Below are 20,841 nucleotides of genomic sequence, written 5' to 3' on the forward strand. Positions count from 1 at the left end.
GGTGCTCAGGGGACCATATGAGATGCAGGGAATCGAACCCGGGTTGGCCGAGTGCAAGGCAAATGCTCTACCTGCTGTGGTATCACCTTCTCTCATCTCAGCTCAGCTATCTCTCCAGCTCCAGAACAAATATTTTTAAAAGTGTAAGAAAAAAGATTTAGGATAAGAGAGATAGTACAACGCTAAGGTACTTGCCTTGCACGTGGCCTGCTCTGGTTCCATCCTCAGCACCACGTATAGTCCCCTAACCATAGCCAGCAGTGATCTCTAAGGAGAGAGTTATGTTAACTGTTAGCAGCAGTACTGGAGGTATACCCCTAAAATGAGAAGGAACGGTTAATGAAAATCTATTAAAGAGTATTAGACTTGCTCTGAAAATGACAAGCATTCTCTTTTCTTATATGAAATGCCATTCTCAGTCTTCTTCCATTACCAAAATACTCTCCACCTACCCCCCTCCCAAGGAAATGGGCATTTACATCAGACAATCTAGGAGAAATTCCAGATTGTTTCTAAGCTGAAAGGAATTTGTATACATCTCTTGTTTGGGGAAAATTGTCCAATATTTTGACCTCATGGGACCCAGCGCACAGTTAAAAGGGTTGCTTCCCCAGATTACAGCATGCACCGCATAAATCATCTCACAAGCTCTCTTAACATTTTGCTCCACGTCCAACTGCTAATTCACACTTACTTTCTCTTTTTCTTCATTGTGCACCTTATTTTACTTTAATTTTTCTACTTTTTCCTGTCTATCTCTTCCTGGTTTTTTTTTCTCCTTCTCCTCCTTGTTCTCCCTTCACTTCCTCTTCCCTCCTCCATCTCCTCCATCTTTATCCTGTTAAGATTCAGAGGAGAAGGAGAGATGTCCTTGGTATTGCAAAAGAAATTTTAGTTAAGAAAATCCCCTCCCCAACCTCAAGTTTTATTTCAAGAGGGAATAGCCTTGATTTCACCTTCATTTGGTGTATGTGCATGTGGAAAGATAGTACAAGGGTTAAGGCATTTGTCTTGCATGCAGCTGACACCAATTCCATTCCTGACATCAAATATGGTCCCTAGAGCACAGAGTCAGGAGTAGCCCCTGAGCACCAACAGATGTGATTGAAAACACAAAATAAAATAAACAAACATGATTTGAAAAATCACTGTGCCTGCAGTAAAAATAGGAATTTGAAGAGCGCTTATTCTTATATTTACTTTTATGCAGAGGTAGAATTAGCATGGCATGGCAACTATTTGATGCTGTGAGCATTAATGATTTCGAGGTTTCAAGCTTGCACTACTGAATACATCATGGTATCACCTTCTCTCATCTCAGGTCAGGAAACAATGGAGGGGGCAAATAGAAAAGGGAAGATAAGGAATAGTATGTTTAAAGGAAACTTTCCTATTGAAATGTAAAGATGTAGAGCAAGTTGGCATCATACTAAACATTAGTTTTTCATTCCAGTAAAAATAAAGCCATGTTGGATGTAACTATAGAAATCAATTACTGTAAGCTATTAGCAAATAACAAAATTATGACTAGTGAGTAGTTTCATGGTGCCAAGTATCATCTAAGCACTCTCATCCAGGCCTTTGCGGTGGATAGTATTTTCATTTCAAGTTTACAGGAAACTAAACTAAAAAGCATGGAGGGTATTTAAATTTCCCAATTTCACACAGCTAATTAGTGGACAATGGAACTATCATAAATAAGGCAGTCTGGTTTGAGGGTCCATGGTGTTAACCATTATGTTATTCTAACTCACCAAACAATTCATTTCCTGTCAAATTTTGCATATAGTTTCCCCCCATCCCATTTTCCACAAAGTGATGTTGTTGGGGTGGAAGTGGATCAATTAGCTGAAGATGTGGAGTTTGAGATGTTCTAGTTCATTGAAGTTTAGCCACAGTCAGTTCTTGGAGCACAGAGCCAAATTAAAAGGAGCCGTGGAGCGATGAATTCATTTTGGAATTCCGTGTAAACTTGCAAAATACATCTAATCAGAAAAAAATGCAAGGGTTGGATGGATTTCAAATCCCTGCCCTGTTGAGTTTAAAGCCCTGGCTGTTGTCAGGTGTGAGCTGCTATTTGTCATAGATTCTTTAGCTTTAACAAAGGCCTTGACGTTGCAGCCCTGGGCCAGGAAGACCTTCATTGAAGAAAAGCAGCGTTAAGACATTTTCCCACTATTAACCCGGCCAACCCTTCCCTGTATCAGAGCCAGGTCAAACTTGCACACATGGCTTTTTGAAAGCTGATTTTGAACTTCTAATTAACTATTCTCTGGAAATGTTGAAACTCTGATTATGTTGTGGAACCCTAATACTCAAATGTACCTGAATAAAAAGGGAAATCTGCCATCTGCTTAGAGACTTAATTTCTCTGTACTTAAAAAATCTCAACTGTATCTTTAATTAAGAGTTTTCTTCACTCACATTTCTACTAAGGTAAAATTAATCTATCCTAAAGATGTAAGTATACACATCACCTGACTAAAATGTTTTTGGGGGACACAACTGTAACGTTCCACCTATGCTATAATCAATATATGTAATGAATTTGGTAAAATTTTAAAGCCTTTAATACACTTTGAATTACATTTTGTGTATAATTTAAGGTTGTGTTTTTTCCCTTCACTGTGGCTCTCCAGTTCTTGGCACCATTTGTTGAAGACTTTTTGTTCTCTATTCACGTACCCAGGTCCTTAATAGATTAAGTGTCCGTAAATCTCAGGGTTTATCTCTGGGCTGGGGGGAAAAGGGGAGGGCTCATACCTGGTAATGCTCAGGGATTACTCCTATCTCTCAGGGATCATTTCTGGCAGGGCTCAGGGAACCATAACAGTGTCAAAGGTCAAATCAGGTAAATTTGCAAATGTCCTTACCCTTGTACTCTGTCCCCTCCCCCTTCCCACAACATCTTTGGGCTCTCAGTTCTTTTTCATTGGTCTGTGAATATGCCTTAGCTCCAGTACCAAACAATTTTTATTACTATAGCTTTATACTATAATCTAAAGTCAGGTAATGAAGTTTTTCTTATTTTTTTTAATAATTGCTTTGGCTAGTCAAGGAGTTTTGTGATTACATATAAAATGTTGTATTGTACATTCAAAGTCCTTGCAAAATATCACTAATATGTTGGTGGATGTTGTATTGAATGTATATAATATATTGGGTAAGATGGCCTTTTTATTTAATTTTATTCTTAATTTTTGGATTTTCTAAGAAGTACTCTGGAGCCCTGAGAGCTGCTACCATGCTTCTTGGCCATTTGGGCCAGTATTCAGTGTAAAGCACCCAAGACATGAGGTGGAACCCAGAACCTGCAGTCCTGGGGGGGAGAGAGAGAGAGAGAGAGAGAGAGAGAGAGAGAGAGAGAGAGAGAGAGAGAGAGAGAGAGAGGTCTCCTTTATCAAATCTTTTGTTATAATCAGACCTGATGTTGATTAGACCACTTGCATTGGGGAGGTGAATCTTCTTTACTCATTTAACCAATTCAAGTATTAATATGACGAGGATATACCCTTATAGGTACACTCATAATGATGTTTACCAGCATTCTGTAGCCCAGTCAAATTGACATATAAACCATTCAAAAGCTAAGTTTTTGTCAATTTAGCTTATGCACATCTCCCTAAATTATACTGATTCATAGTTCAAGACAATAGTAGAGTCATAATTTTACCTAACTCGATACCTAATATGCTATCTCAAGCACAGCCAAATGCAAGATAAACCTTTCTCTAGGAGAGGAAGTAAATCTCTGAGTGATTTGTATTTTTCTTTTCAATGCCTTTTAACACAAATAGAATGCTATAAAGTGAAAAATGTTTAAATAATATAATACAAATTCAATGTACTTTATGTTCCATGATAAGGAGGCAAAAGATTAGGAAAACAATAATATTTGTAAAAAATATATTCATAACAAAATAAGGAGGAAATGCTCATGATAGTAACAATTCTTGTTTCTGTGACTGCTCATATGTTTATAGCTGGTATTTATCACTTCATGCAAAACCCATTCTGTATTCCCTTTGTCTTTAGCAAGAATTTCAACTTGTTGTGGCTCTTTAATTAGCATGGGGACTCAGACATTCCCTCCCGAATTGTCTGTGGCATTAGTAATCATCCCTAAGTTGGGTTGTTAAAATTTTTTCTTTGACTTTAATCACAGGACATTTCTAAACAGGTCATCTATAGTTTAGACATATTTTAAATATTTTTATTCTCTTTATTTTATAAAGTAGTTAACAGTTTTCGATTACATTTAATGTTTGAACACCAATTTCACCACCTTTATACCTTCACACCACCATATTTCAAATGTTTCCATCCCAAACCCCAACCCAAGCCTCAAAGAAGAACTGAAATAATTTATTTTGTATTGTTTGTTGTGAAAAAGGTGAATATGTTCCAAAAAAGTTTCCTTAGAGGAAAGTGTGTGAAGATTGTTGTATTTCATCCAGGGGCCATTAAGCCCTTCTATAAGAGATCACTAACTTGTTAGACATTAAGCTTTTGTGTGTGTATATATATATGTATGTATACATATATATTTTTACAGATATAGATATATATCTGTAAAAAAATATTTCCCTCTAAGAGTGGTTCCCTCCTACTTTGAACCCCATCAAATGTGGTGTGGTACTCTTGGAGTACCTAGAAATAGATTCATTTGTGGGTGAGGCTCAGCCCAAACATGTGGAGAGTGGTGAGCATGAGCCTGGTGGTGGTTGAGTTCTGGAGGTTTTTGGCTGCCGGGTCTAGGTCCGTTGGGGCAGGTAAGAGTCTCACCTGCCCCCATCTGGGATGCCCCGAATGAAACAGCCTGAGGTCGGGTCCAGTGGCATTGTTATGGAGTGTGTCGTGTTATGCTACATTCTGGGAAAGAAGGATAATGGATTTTGGCCGATGATGAAATCATATCTAGACATGTTTTAACTCCATTTTGAAGTAGCAGTCAATGTTCCCTTGGTAGTTGATTAAACATCCCAGACAAAACACAGTAACTCCTTTTTTGCCTATTGACTCCGATGTATGAAATGTTCATATTGGTGGAATGACAGCTAACTTTAAATCCAGTGAATTATTGCCACATCCTGGTAGAATCATTCTTGAATGGGTGTGTTGATATTTAGGCTAATCAAGCACAAAGGAGCAAAAACCAAAAATTTTGTCATTGAGTCATTTGGTATAATAGTGTTGCCACTCCCATGTTCACCTCTTGCTTCCTTGATTACTGAACACACGATTCCTGAATATAAAAGAAATGGCATCCCATAATGGATTCAGGGCATACACGGCCTTCTGGATAACCATTCCTACTCTTACAAAATAGTTTAACCTCACTTGCACTGAAACCTGAGTATCTTCATGGTTATTCTAATGGAGTTTCAAATGGCAGCCTTGTTTCTGCTCTCCATGATAGTAGCCATATTAACCATCATTTACCAGTTGATGAGTGCCAGTTGTATTTGTCATCCTACGATACAGTTGCTCACATTGCATTCAGGTCCAATTCAGTGACCATAGATCCCACTGTAAGTTATGGTCTATAGAAATGATAAATTCTAGTATTGTTTAATGATTCCAGAACACCAGTGAAATGTATATCTTCTGAACCATCCCAGTGTGAGTAACTCATTAAGTTTAAGTGCAATCTAACTTCAGAGTCCTACTAAATCTTTGAATCATATCCTTTTCATTAAATCAGAGCAGAGCTTATAGTTTTAAACCAATTCCTGTGAACCATCTTTCAGTTCATGCTGTAGTCAACCAATAAAATGAATGACTGAAGCCCTTCTTAGTCTTCCTAGGTAAAACATTTAATGTAGAATCTTAGCTTGCTGAGGTTTTCATTATCTACCTAATACTTTTGTAACATAAGGCTATTTTCTAAGTATACAATATGAGTAAGTCATGTTTCTCTTTACTTCAGTTTTATCATCTATGAAATAAGAAAACTAAAAACTAACTCACAAAAATTGTTTTGAGAATATCATTTGATCTCTTGATCACTTGATATCCCCATTACTCATTGATTTGCTCAAGCGGGCGTCAGTAATGTGTCCATTTGTCCCTGTCACGTGCTAGTGTAGCCCAATGGCATCTGCTTGCTCCAGGAACACGAAGAGCCTCAAACCATTCGTTCAGGGTCTTGACAAAGAAGTCTGACCATCTCATAGATGGGCAGCGACGTGATCTTTTGATGTCCTGTGGAATCCAGTCGGTAACGGCTCTAGTCCAGCGGTCATCTCCAAATTGCATTACATGTCCAACCCATCTGATTTTCAACACCTTGGCTAACGAGGCAGAGTCCCTGATTCTTAATCATCGATGGAGGCTGGAACTCTGGATTCCTTCTCTCACTTGAGTGAAGCATGATACTCCAAGCATAGCTCTTTTGATTCCTCTTTGGGAGACCCGAATACGGTTTCATCCTGTTTTTGTAGGGCCCAGGTCTCTGAGGTGTATGTTAATGCAGGAAGAACAGTAGAATTGAAGAGATGTGCCTGGAGCCAAGGTTCTTCGCCCTCATAGCTATTTCTTCGATGCCTGAAGGCATTCCATGCCTTTCTCTTCCTCCTGTGCAACTCAGGTGCCAGGTCATTCGTCATGTTGAGTTCTCGACCTAGGTACACATAACTGCTACATTGGGAGATGTTCATTTTGTTAAGAGGGAATGGGACATCAGGAACGAGTCGATTCTCATGAACATTGTCTTCGTGAGATTCAGCTGCAGTCTGACATTTCCACTTTGGCTGTTTTGAGAATATATAAAATTAAATGTAAGTCACATTATTATAGGTGTATTATAGACACTAAGTAAATATTTCTTGTAATTTTGTGTCATTTTGTCCCTTACAATAACATATTACATGATTATTATACTTATAGCCACAGCTATAAGTTTGCCTTCAAATAAGTAGATCTGCAGCTCAGATCTGAGATATCCCAAAGGTACACCTTGTCAACATTTGAAAAAACGGTCTAATTAATTTTACCCCAACACCAACCACTTCTACTTTTCTTGATCCACATAGGTGGTACCCTATGTTTTCAGTGTTATAATACTATAATTCAGGAATTTCATTCATGCTGTTATTTCCATTGCTGTTTAAATACAATCTATCCATTCTATCTTCTGAACTCCATAAACAATTCATTTCTCAATATTTTATGGTCCCAAATAAAGCTTTTCTCTTTTTTCTCCTAGTCTATTTCTATAGTTATAAAATGTGGACCATATTTGTTCTTGTTTTTTTGAAATTTATTTGCTCAAGTACTATCAAAGTAAATTTTTACAAAAATAAGACCTATTATCCCAAATGTTCCTAGATCTAAACCAGAACTCAATAAAGATTTTCTGCAAAATCTTGGACAACACATATAAGTTATGTTTGAGTTATTTTTCCTTTAATTTTGACAAGGAAACAAAAATAGCTAATGTGTAGTGAGCATGATTGAAGTTCAAGAAAACTTCATTTGCAAAAAAAATTTTGAATAGAAATATTTTAAAGCTCCACCAATAAAAGTAGTTTATTTATAAAGAATAAATAGCACAGCGGTATGGCGTTTGCCTTGCACGCAGCCAACATGGCCGACCTGAGTTCGATTCCTCCGCCCCTCTCGGAGAGCCCGGCAAGCTACTGAGAGTATCTCGCCCGCACGGCAGAGCCTGGCAAGCTGCCTGTGATGTATTCGTATGCCAAACACAGTAATAACAAAGTCTCCAATGGAGCTGTTACTGGGCCCGTTCAAGCAAATCGATGAACAACGGGAGGACAGTGACAGTGATTTATAAAGAATGTTAATAATCAAAAGAAATCCCATGCTTTGCCCCATCCCTTCACCAGTGTACATTTAACACCACCAATGTCCCCCGTTTTCCTCCCACCCCTACCCCCACCTTTCTCTCTCTCTTTCTCTCTCACACACACATACACACCCTCTTTCTTTCTCTCCCTCTCTCTCTCCCCCCCGCACCCCTCAGTTTTGTTCAGGTATTTCAAATATTGGTTCATCCTTGGGAGGGTATAAAAATCCAGAAATTTATCCATTTTTTGAGGTTCTCTTATTTCATGGCATAAAGATTCTCAAAGTAATCTCTGATGATTCTTTAAATTTTTGTGGTTTCTGTTGTGATGCTATCTTTCTTTTTTGGTTCATTTATTAGAGTTCTGAGTTCTCTCTCTCTCTCTCTCTCTCTCTCTCTCTCTCTCTCTCTCTCTCTTTTTCTTGCAAGGAGTTTATCAATCTTGTTTATTTTCTCAAAGAACCATTTTGGTTTAAGTCATCAAAGTTATACCGAAGACTGATTATACACTCACTGCAAAAATCTTGTTTATGGCTCTTAGCTGACACAATAAAAACTTACCCATGGCCCTCAACTCCTAACAGTTAAATATCTGTATTTTATCACTAATTTTAAATTTTATTGTGGATTTATTCTTTGCTTTACCTTTATCAAACAAACAAACAAATACCCTGGATGATGAATACTGAATCATACTCTCAATACTCCCAACACTATCTCCCTCCACCAAAAAAAAAAAAATCGTAGGTAAAATGAATAAAGAGGATGTATGTAACAAGTAGGGAATGTTCATTCTCATTTTTAATGGATAACTCTACTCTGTTTTGGTTGTTGGCTTTAATGCCTTAGAAGAGCAACCTTCTGATGACGATTACTAGTATGTTACCCCCTGAAAACTCAAGTAATAAGCATTGGTTCATCTCTCATAGATGCTACTGTGGATAATATTCCCATGCCATCAGATAGGATATTGTTTTGGGCCTTTAGGGAATACTCAGCAATGTTCAGGATTTACTCCTGGCTCTGTTCTCAGGGATTACTCATGGCAGGTTTGGAGGACTATATGGGATATCAAGGATAAAAACGGGTTAGCTGTGCACACGGAAAGTGCCCAACCCACTGTACGATCACTCTGGCCCCCCAGATATAACATTCTTTCACATAGTTTCTGTGAAAATATAACTACTAAAATATGAGTATTAACTGGCTACATATTGCATAATCTTTGCTCTTCGCATTTTTTACATCTTTCTTTTATACAAATAGATAGTGGTCTGTAAAACTATCATTAAAGTAATTTTTATAAGATTTTCCAAAGGCCATGTTGAATTTAAAGTTTTTTTTGATCACCATGAATTACAAAGTTATAAAGTTATTCATGATTGAGTTATAGGCATGCAATGTTCCAACGCAAATTATTTCACCAGTGTCTACTTGCCTCCTCCAACATCCCCAGTCTCCATTCCAACTCCCAGACTTCCTCAATGGCAGGCACTTTCTTCTTTTTTCCTCTTTCTTGATTTTTCCTTTAAAGTGCTATGGTTTATAATACCGTTACTGATAGAGTGTTGTGCATGTCACTTTTTCTTCTTTCACCACCCAGTCCTCATCCAGAGTGACCACTTCCCTCTATAATTTTCAGTGGTCCCTTCCCTGACCTATCTCCCCTTCCCCAAAAGTGGAAAACTTACTACTAAGTACCCGTTCTCACAATCCGTGTTTCTATTGTCTTTGGGCATTAGTTATTTCCCTACTATGTTTCTTTATTAGTATTATTATTTTATTAGTGAAACACCATGAGGTACAGTTGTAGACTTACATATTTTTGCGTTGGGTTTCAGTTATATAATAATCGCGTACCCATCCTTCCATCAGTGCCCATTCTACATCACCAATGATTCCTGTATCCCTCCCACCACCACCCTTATCCCCCCATCCCACCACACTTCTGTGGCAGGGCATTCCCTTTTGTTCTCTCTCTCCTTTTGGGTGTTGTGGTTTGCAAGAGAGGTATTGAGTGGCAATCATGTTCAGTCTATAGTCTACTTTCAGCATGCATCTCCCATCCTGGGAAGATCCTCACAACACCCTTTACTTGGTGTTACCTTCTCTATCTGAGCTGCCTTTTCCCCCAGCATGTGCAGCTGGCCTCCAAGCCATGGAGCGAACCTCCTGGTATTTATCTCAACTATTCTTAGGTGTTAGTCTCTTATTTTGTTACTTTATATTCCCCAGATGAATGCAATCTTTCTATGTCTGTTCCTCTCTCTCTGACTCATTTCACTCAGCATGATACTTTCCATGTAGAACCACTTATGTGTAAATTTCATGACTTCATCTTTTCTAACAGCTGCATAGTATTCTATTGTGTAGATGTACCGAAGTTTCTTTAACCAGTCTTATGTTCTCGGACACTTGGGTTTTTTCCAGATTTTGGCTATTGTGAACAGTGCAGCAACGAACATAGAAGTGCAGATGTCATTTCAACTATAATTTTTTGCCTCTCCGGGATATATTCCTAGGAGTGGTATTGATGGGTCAAATAGGAGCTCAATTTCTAATTTTTTGAGCATCGTTCATACTGTTTTCCAAAAGGGCTGAACCAGTTGGCATTCCCGCCAGCAATGAATGAGAGTCACTTTCTATATCTTGCCCATGAGTGCATTCATTCTGTCTGTCCTTCTCCCTCTGACTCATTTTACTCTTCTTGATACTCTCTAGAACCATCCATGTATCAGAAAATTGCTTGACTTTCTTATGGCTAAAAAGTATTCCATTGTGTGTATATAAACACAGTTTCTTTTTTATTATATTTTTAATTTTTATTTTTAGTTAAATTAATTTTTTAAGAAGCTTAATTGGATCACCATGAGATACAGTTACAATCTTGCATGATTACGTTTCAGTCAAACAATACTCAAACACCCATCCCTCCAGTGCACATTTTCCACCATCATTGTTCCCAGGTAACACAGCTTCTTGATGTGTCCTCTGTCTTGGGCACTACAGCTATTTCCAGACTTTGGCTATTATGATTGTGCTACAGTGAACATAGGAGTGCAGGAGTCTTTTTTGCATTGTGTTTTTGAGTCTTTCCCTTGAGTTATATTCCAAGGAATGGAATTGCTGGAAGCTCAATTCCTGTATATAGGAAGCTCAAATTCCTATATATTTGAGGAATGTCCATACTGTCTTCTGAAAATACTTGACTAGTCAACATTCCCACTGGTAAAAAATGGGAATCCTTTTCCACCTATATCCATGCCACCAGTGGCTCTTGGTTTTGTTTGTTTGTTTGTTTGTTTTGTATTTTTGTGTGTGTTTGATGAGTGTCAGTCTCTGGTACCAGGCAATATTTCATTGCTACTTTGATTGGCATTTCCCTGGTGATTAGCGATATAAAGCATTTTTTTCACATGCTTTTTGGCCATTTGTATTTCTTTTTTAAGGAAGTTTCTGTTCACCTCTTCTCCCCATTTTTCTATGGGGTTGGATTTTTTTCTTGTAAAGTTTCATCAGTGCTTTATCTTAGATATTAACCCTTTATCAGAAGCATGGTGGACAAATAATTTCCAACAGTCTGTGGACTATCACTGTGTTCTCATTCTCATTTCTTTTGAGATGCAGAAGCTTATTAAGTTAATGTAGTCCCATTGTGTATCTTGGATTATTTCTGAGTCAGGAATTTATTCATTTGGATGAAAACCAAACTTATAATATTTCATCATAACTTAACAGGTTATTTTATATGTATTAAATTTGACTCAAAAATGTCTCAGACATTTTAAATGTTTCTTGCTACTCTCTAAAAATCAAAATTTTAAAGCATAATTTTTAGTCATTAAATTGAAAAATTATTATTAATCATCAATAATTTCATTTCTCAATTTTAGGAGGAGTTAAGATTTTTGTTATATCAATGATCAATGCTCTCTAATTGAGAAAAGAGGTCAATGCTTGGAAATCAAAGTGTTTTGTCATTTTCAGTGTGCTACATTATCTAAAAGTATTTTCTGAACACTCCAATGAATCAAACAAGAACAGAGATGAAAGAAGTTCTTTAGAGAGGTGCCTGCCATAGAGGCAGGTGGGGGTGGGTGGTGATTTTGGGGATGAAAGGGAAACTAGGACATTGGTGTTGGGAAATTACACTGGTGGAGGAATGGGCAATAAAGCACTGGATGACTAAACCCCAATCAAGAACAGTTTTGTAATGCTCTATCTTGTGGTGCCTTAATAAAATAAAAAATATCAAAAAATTCAAAAGAGAAAGCCAAAATCTTTTTAAAGTTTTAATAAAAGAAAGAAAACACCTTAAAAACAAGATTTTCTTCTTTAACAAATATATTGTAATAACCAAGAACAATGCATAAAGAAGATCAGAATAATAATGATCAAGAATTAGAGTAAGAATAAATATTTTATTATCATAAGGCCTACCAGTATCATTTTAGAATGGAAAGATTGTGTCCAGGTATGATGCAAATGGGTTCTCCAAAACTAGTACAGACTTTCCAATCTTGAAATCTTGAATTTTGTTTCAGAAATCTATCTTTAATGAACTTCTTAACTGTATTCTTCAGTGAGCATTTGTGTAGCTGCATAATAGTTTTATCAGTGGATTACATGGAAACCAGATCCTTATGAGAAATGAAAGATAGAAAGTGCCAATCTCAACATGGTTTTCTGACTTAAAGCAATAATTCAATGTCATAAGGTCAATAAAAGGATAGTTAAATAATTAATATTCTTTTTAAATAATTTAAAAGGATAAAACCTATTATCAAAGATAATTTATTTGGTAATGTGAAATATATACATATAATTTTGAAGTATGTGTAATTCTGTTTAGTTGTAATTTTTATATTTTCAGTCTATTATTATATTTGTATGTGTTGTGAGAAGATAATTAATATGAGAATTCATCAGAGAACAGAGGAAGTGACATTATGAAATAGGCCAATTCAGAGTGAGGATTTTAGTTTCTCTGCTGGCTAGTCACATGACTTTATGAATTAACATTTACCTAACATTAATTACAAGTTTTCATTCAGATTACCTTAAATTACAAATTATAGAAGTTAAAATACTAACGCATTCTTAGGATATATTAGAAATTCAATAATAATGACTTCTCTTTTCTATAGATTTTATAGCATGATTTAACTCATGAGCTACCAGTCACCTGTTTGTCAAAAATACCATATTAGTTACTCTAGCAAAAAAGAGAAATATATCATTAGAACTCACTAGGATTAACTAGGAATATTTTGTGAAGCTCATTGAAATTATATATACATTTATAAATGGAATATTGTATTTTCAACTTGTGAAAGATTATAATGACATTGTTATCTAGAGAAATTAAGGTATTGGATTATAATTGTCAATCAGGGTCATCTTTCAAAGTTCAGAGATATGAAGTTCACAAATAATAAACCAAGATACATTTGTGTTTTCTTCAAATCTCTCTTTAGTCTATTTCTATCATATTTCTATCGGGATACTTCCTTTTACTTTAGTAATTGTCATTTCCTGCCAGGGCTTTTGCTAAAGATGTAAAAATTGGTCTCCCTGCTACCACTTAAATTGCATTCCAAGCCATTGTCCATCACTATTCCACAGGGATGACTTAAAATATTAAACATTATTTTTTTTGCGTCATCTGCTTAATATAACTGCTCAAAACCCACAACCCAAGATCTTGTTACTCAAGATTTTGTGTTAATTAGTCTGTGTACCACAGTAGTCTCATTAATCATACTCCAGACATTTCCTACATCTTAGTCATGCTTAGCAGTGGACACTGTGCCCCCAAAAATCCTAAAGACATATCCTGCACTATTATATTTTACAGGTATATCCCCCATTTTTCCACCTCCCTCTGTTTCATTTGACTTTTGATTCAATCTTTCAAATCTCAATCAAGAGTTCTTTTTTTCTAGCAAGTCTTCTCTCATCTTCCCATTGTCATAAGTCCTATTTATTGCTTCTCTGGAAATAAATCTTTTAGTTGGTGAACTAAAGGATCTGTTTCAACTAGACTATTAGAAGTTTTTTATGTTTTGTTGTTTCTGTAGTTGGGTGGGGTTTATTTGGGGTGGAAGAGGTTGGGGGAGAGGAGGTGTCTGGTATCAAGGAAGAATCTGTTTTCAACAGCCTTAATTTTTGAAAAATCTTTGCGGTTCGTTCATAGTTAGAAAGAACTGTTTCTCAGTTAGAATCTTATCATTTGATGCTCAGAGTGTGGTCACAATAGGTATTAATGGCAAGTAAAGTATAGTAGACAACTTGGTCAGATGTTTCTGTTGGTATGGGGAGTAGGTGCAGAAACTGGTTCTTCTTTAATATGCCATACCCTGATTTATAAAGCACTAAGCTAGGAAAAGATCAATGACAAGATATTCATCTGAGCTGGAAGGAATTTTTGGCCAATCTTCTATTTTGAGATTCTGAAGTACAGTTCTGAAGGGTAATTAAAGAGAACTATTATAGCAAGACTAGGATGGTTGGTGGACAGATATGTGTACAGAGTCAGATGATTTTACTTTCTATTCCAGTATTTATTCATTTACTTTCTCTAGTCTAACAAAATTTATTTTTAAATAAGCAAACTCTGCATGCTAACTTCCCAGTTAATTAGTCTGGTGCAAATATATATTCCGACCTGGAAAATCATGTCCACACCTACAAGGATGCTCTTACTTTGATTTAAAGTTACTCAACAGTTCACCAAAAATAGCTTAGGGTCTACAAGAAGGCCATTGATGCTGACCTTTCATAATTATTCCACTGGTATTTTCTCATGAAATGACCTTCTATTTTTCTTTCACTCTCTTTCCCTACCTTGAAAGAGAAAGAAACAACCTTATGACATATGGAAGGATTCCAACATCAGCCAGTGCATATATTAAAGTTTTAAATCAATTATTGTACTAGTACACACCCTGGGGTTGAAAAAGAAAGAACATCCAGGACTAACAAACCTGATTGTTCTGGCAAAGTTGCCGTTTGATTCATGCTGGCATTACTGAGCTTTTCTTTTTCCTCAATATTCCAAATATATATATATATATATATATATATTTAGTTCATGTCTCAGGTAGCAATGTTTCACATTACTATTTCATTCAGTTTCTAACTCTGGGTCTCCTGAGGATTTCCCAGAGGGCCCAATGCCCAGAGTTTGCTTACTTAGTTTCAGAGACAGCTGTCAGTCTGATAGGGAGTTCACTAGACCGTGGATTATTCCTTATATTATTACCTTCTGAGCAAGGGTGAGACTTAAGCTTGGAAATATGAGCACTTCACAACTTGGCATTCATAGATCAGGAAAAAGAGTTAATCATAACAGTTAAGAAACCAAATTACAACTGTATAGAACATGGTGAATTTTAACTTAACAAGTATTCTGAGTTGGTTCCATATAAGTATGCTGATAAATGGTGCTCTAACTAAAACTTCTTTAAAGTATTATATATGTTTTTTCTAGGCAAGTATTGGAAGTCAGTAAGGACGGTACCTCTGCCAAGGGGTTGTTCTTTGGCTGGGGTTCAATTGCAAGAGGAGACAGAGACCGTTTCTGCCCTGGCTTCCCTGACGGTGGATGTGGAACAGTCCTTTGCCCAGGAAGATAGCAGGTATGAATCCATCATGGGGAAATTGTGGAGGTTAGTAACACACATGCTCATCATCAGGGCTGTGAATCTTTCTCCTGCCTTCCTGCACCTGTCTTCTCCACTCCTACCACCTGCCTTCTCTGAAGTCACAAATGCCAGAGCATATGTTAATGGCTCCCAATGATTCCTTTGTTTTCTTCTCTCTGGGAAACTCAAAACTGGAACATGTGGTTGCAGTTCACAGAGAAACAGGGTGGATGAGATATATGGTGAGAATATATCACTCTTGGACACCATTGTCTAGACCATTGTGGAAAGAACTGCTTGTGAGCCTAATTTCTTTCTCCATTATTTCTATTTTTACTAATATATTTTTCCATCTCCCAGAATATTGAAATGGGTGTTGTAACAAAGGAATAAAAGGAGAACAGAAGCCAAAGTTATGACTATCAGCTGGAGAACTTGTACAAATGTTCCTTATGAAACTGTCTAAGGGGTAAAAAGACTAGAGAAAGATGGAACTTGCCTCCAATGGGAGGGTGTGTAAAGGAATTTGTGGACTTGGGTGTGCTTTTATTGTATTTCAAAAGGAGTTGCTTTAACTAGTCTTCATGTGAATATAACAATCGGGGTTGGGAAGAGAGTTGCCTTCATCATCCTGTCAAAAAGTAGTATGACTAGAGTCGTCACCAATAGATATTAACACTACTATGTTCCATGGAAAAATTCAAAGTCACATTTTCTGAATTTAAAAATGAATTGGGTGAGGCTTTGCTGCTTACTTTCAGGGTTAAATTGCTTCTGAGAATGAAATAGGATCCCATCATGAACATCACCATTAATTATACAGAGCCTGCTACTCGTGCATCGATTGGCAATTTTCCCAAGAATGCACAAATTTGAATAGGTCTAGCTTTCTTGCTTTTACTGGATAGTCAGAGTTTAATGGATTTAACATCTTGTTTTGGTCAAGAGTAGGAGATACATTGAATAAGATTTTATTTCATACAATTGTTATTTCTTACAATAACGACTTAAAGAACATACTACATGCAGGGGGAAAGGTTGTCCAATACTGTAGTAGAAGGCATCATCATATAAGTATCTAGAGCACCAGAAAAAAGTTATTTTATATTTTTGTTAACATGAACTAACTCCCTGCTGTTACCAGCTAAGAACTGAACCAAGTTCATAATCCAAAGGTGTTGCAATTATTCCCAAGGCCAAATACAGTTGGTTGTCTGTCATCTGAGAGCTATAAAAACTGAGGAAACTAACATATGTTACTGTTGGATATAAAAAGGAGAAAACCATTCTTTAGAATCCACTTATTATAGAGAAACAAAACTAAATTCCAACCTGAATGAAATTAAATGAGTAATTTTTTCTCATTAAGCTGAAGAACTTGGAATAATTTACAATAATAGGTTATGTGATACGGCCCAAGGAATATAAAAATTTTAACATTTTTCAAGAATTGCTTCTTTTAGCGTTCTTGTTTATCTATAGGTAAATATCCCATTTGATTCCTGATATTGACATGACATAATTTAATCCTGAATCCAGTTCCCACTGATTTTGAATGTTTATCTGAATGATCATTTGAATGTTCATCATACCAGGCGAAGAGAGTAAATGTGAATGTCTCAGATGTACAAAGATGGGAGTTAAATTTTGTGGCCTGTGCTCATTAGATTGCTTATGAGCTTTATAAAGATTGTATCTATTTCTATTGTGTTTGATTTTTCATGTGGGGAAAACGGCTTTGCTTGAAATATTTTATATGGATTTGAATTTACCTTTTTAGAGGTAAAAAGTCCTACTAGAATGGATTTTTGTATTTTTATTAAGCCATGTATAAATTGCATTGTGTGAGAAGGGTGGAGAGGAAGAGAGAGAATGAAAGAATTCATGAGAACCACAAAACATTTTATCCTTTTCAGGGAATTATCAGAATGGGCTCCCTGCTTGATACAGAAAAGATAATTTTCAAAATTAGGTAAAGAAGTGGAAATGTTTTTGAGACTTTGTTATGAATTCAATATTATAAATAGACAGGAAATTGAAGAATTAGAAAAACCAGAGAGCTAAATGGATGAAAAAAAAGGAGGGGGGTGAACGCAAGATTCTTTTTATAGGAAACTCTTGCCAGTTATTTTGGAGGATATATTGGTGTTTGGAGTGAGATGACTCACTTTGTACTAAGATTTTGGGTAAAGCAGCTCTTTTCCTGGCCAAGTCATATCTGACTCATTTACCACTAGTGAATAAGGGATAAAATACTCCTGGCTAAGAACCATTGTAAGTATTTTTTGTTCATTTTACTTGGATGGGGGTGCGAGAATGACAGCACAGTGAAAACAGTCATTTCATTTTTGTAACTCATTGATGGACAATGAAGAATGAATTAGTAGAGAAAAGCTGATATATGATGGTTCATTTTGGGTATGACTGACTGAAATACACTTTTCAAAACATAATTTTCAGTTAGCAAATTAATTGAGCAAGAGAAAAATGATTGGTGATTCATCATAGCAACAAAACGTTAATGGAATTGAGTTATATGTTCAAAAATATTAGGACCAGTCAAATATATAGATAGGATCACTCATATGTGTAATGAATCATTTAGAAAAAGTGAAATGTGATCTTGGTTTCTTTTTCCTTATTTGCTAGAAAATTAATGTTTGAGATATTGCTGTTCACATTGTCAGATAATTACTTCAAATGTTTTTGTATTGAACAGGTCAGCTTAGCGTCAAGGACTGTTCCTGTCTGTCAGTTTAATCTCTACTGAAATTCAAAAAATGTTCTCTTTGGCAAATCAATGCTGCAGAATAATCAGCTATACGTTACTGTGAACTCTTTAGATTAGCTGATACTTTTTAACTAAGAGTAAAAAACTGGAAATTTTTTAATGTAATTTTGATATATTGATCATAGGGTGAATCGTGTTGATTTTTCTTATATCTAATTACTTAGTCATTTGATAATCAACTTTAAGCAACTGTTTCGTGAAAATGAGATAGTTACTAATCACTATCTAATACAGAAATAGGTGAAACATAAGATTCTGGCTGTGGCTATTTTGTTTATTCAGTAAATATCTTATTTATGAGAAAAAGAACATATATCAATAGGCTGAAATATCCCAGTTATCATCATCTGCCTCAGATTTGAGTGGCCTATCAGTAGCACCAAAGACACTGATAAGCCTTTTTCTTATATCTAAATATTTATGTATTACTAAGTGCACATTTACGTCTGCTGCACTTAGAAACATAACTTTGTTTTCCATCTTTTAAGATTGTGTCCCAAGACCTCTAGAAGCTAAATGTTAAATGTTCCACGAATTATGTCGGTTTCTGGTTTTACTCTACGATACCATTATTTTGAGTACATGTTTATCTAACCAGGAAAACATTCCAATATAAATTTTATTCTTCATTTTCATCCAGTGTTAACAAAACTTAGTTAGAAAGTGAGCTATGATTTGGAAGTTTCTGGTGAAAGAAAGAAAATGTCTCCTTTTGTTTTCTTTTTTCCTCCCTGTCCTGGGACCATCTTTTTGTGTTTTCACTGTCAACAGATGGTCTTGAAGCATGTGTGAAGTCTTAGTACACATTAGTAGATTAGGGATTACTTTCAAAGCCTAATTATTTTGTAAAATAATTCTAAATTCCTTATAAAGTATTGTTTAACTTTAAAATAAAGCACAATTGAAATGCATCATAATTAAAATGAGTCACATGGTAAAGGTATCATTCCACATTCTCTCAAACCCTTTAATCTTGTCTTCTGACTATTACAGAAGAGAAAAGTTGGATCCCAGTGTCAGCTTGCCTAGGTTTAAACCTTATCTACAACTTAATAACTATGTTACTTCTACGCTTTTTTTCCTCCTACTCTTGAATATGAAGGAGAAATTTCATAGGCTTCTCATGATAAATTGAGACAGCATATCATAAGAATATCGCACAACACCTATTCGACTTAGCAGTGGTTGTCTTTGTTTTTTTAATAGCTTTTCATCTTCAGAAATTTGACTAATTTCCCTCCCCCAATACACTGTTCATCATTGAGCAATCTAGAATATGAGACCATAAAGTTTAAAGGTCCCTGATGTGTTTACCAGGTTTATAGGTTAAAACAAGAGCAGTAATTAAAACTTAAGTTAACAAATACCACTTAAATAAATTTATTCAATTATCTGATCTTCGTTTAGCTGCAATACATTTTATAATGTCTGATATATTGTTGGTAATGAATAATTTTGGATTCAGTGAATGAATCCAAAGATGGTAGACAAAGGATTATTGAATATAAACATGGCATTTTGCAATAATACCTGAAATCTTTTTGTTTATTTGCTATTTTCTGAGCAAGCCAGGGCTTCTGAAGTTTTTTTTTTAAGTTTTCCAGATATGTTTACTTTCGTTCATAGTACTAATTAACAATATTCATTTTTTAGTATTTTGGCTAATCGAAATTCAGTGTGCATATATTATAAAGATGGATTGGCTGAGGAAACGTGATAATGGAGGGAATGGGGAGCAACTTGTTTGTTTGAATGGAGAAAGGCATTGTTTTTAGTAGGGCAGGAAAAACACGGGAGTGACACTGACAGATTACAGGATTATCCTTCAACTTCCAAAATGAGGAGGAAGAATGTGTGGGAACATCTGGTTCATTAATTCTTTAAACACTTTTGGATTATCTTCTATATTCTATACCAAGTGTGGGAGCCAGGGTCACAATGTTTCTTTGCAGTCATCAAAATGTTCATAAATTTGGTGATTATATTCCTCTCTCTTGCTGTCTTTAAAATATGAAGTGGCATAAGTTGCTGAGAGGCAAGAAAACTGACTTAGTCAAAGTTGGCTACTATCAAGAGGATGTCATGGCCTGGTTGCATTCTGAAGATTCTAGGGAAGACTTTGTTTCTTTGCTTTTTCCAGCTTCAAGAAGCTGTTTCAACTGCTTGATAAGCGATACCACATCTTATTATTCAACTGAAGAAAAAAACTAAAGAAAAAAAACTGGATTAAATGCATGGAAGTATTTTTTGCTTTTAAAGATTTGTGTGCTTAGCATGAATCTACCAGATTAATTAAGGATAATTTCCCCTTCCAAAGGTCATTAACCTTACTCATACCTGTAAAGTACATTTCCACCATATGAGTTAACATACGATTAGATTCCACAGATTAGGACATACCATTCTTATGTACTATGATTTTTCCTACTACCAGATCAATTATAAAGAAACAATCATAAAAAGTGAACTTTCATTTGCAGATTGAGTTGCAGAATGAAAGAAGGCCAAATATCTGCTATGATCTGGAGAACAAATCAGTCAGGACAAACTGATTCAAAGTGAAAGGTATATAGAAGATAACTAAGTAAATGAGAAAA

The 20,841-nt window shown here is 35.8% G+C and overlaps 1 protein-coding gene across 1 annotated transcript in view; it reads left to right on the forward strand.

Annotated features, from left to right (window-relative positions):
* HDAC9 (histone deacetylase 9) overlaps nucleotides 1–20,841 on the forward strand; it is a 1,023,935-nt gene that overhangs the window by 970,737 nt on the left and 32,357 nt on the right. The window contains exon 26 of the mRNA XM_056118063.1: nucleotides 15,300–15,447. Within this exon, the coding sequence (XP_055974038.1) occupies nucleotides 15,300–15,447 (148 nt within the window). The remainder of the gene's footprint in view (nucleotides 1–15,299; nucleotides 15,448–20,841) is intronic.

This window comes from Sorex fumeus, unplaced genomic scaffold (assembly GCF_029834395.1).
Source record: "Sorex fumeus unplaced genomic scaffold, SorFum_2.1 ptg000037l, whole genome shotgun sequence".
Taxonomy (NCBI): domain Eukaryota; kingdom Metazoa; phylum Chordata; class Mammalia; order Eulipotyphla; family Soricidae; genus Sorex; species Sorex fumeus.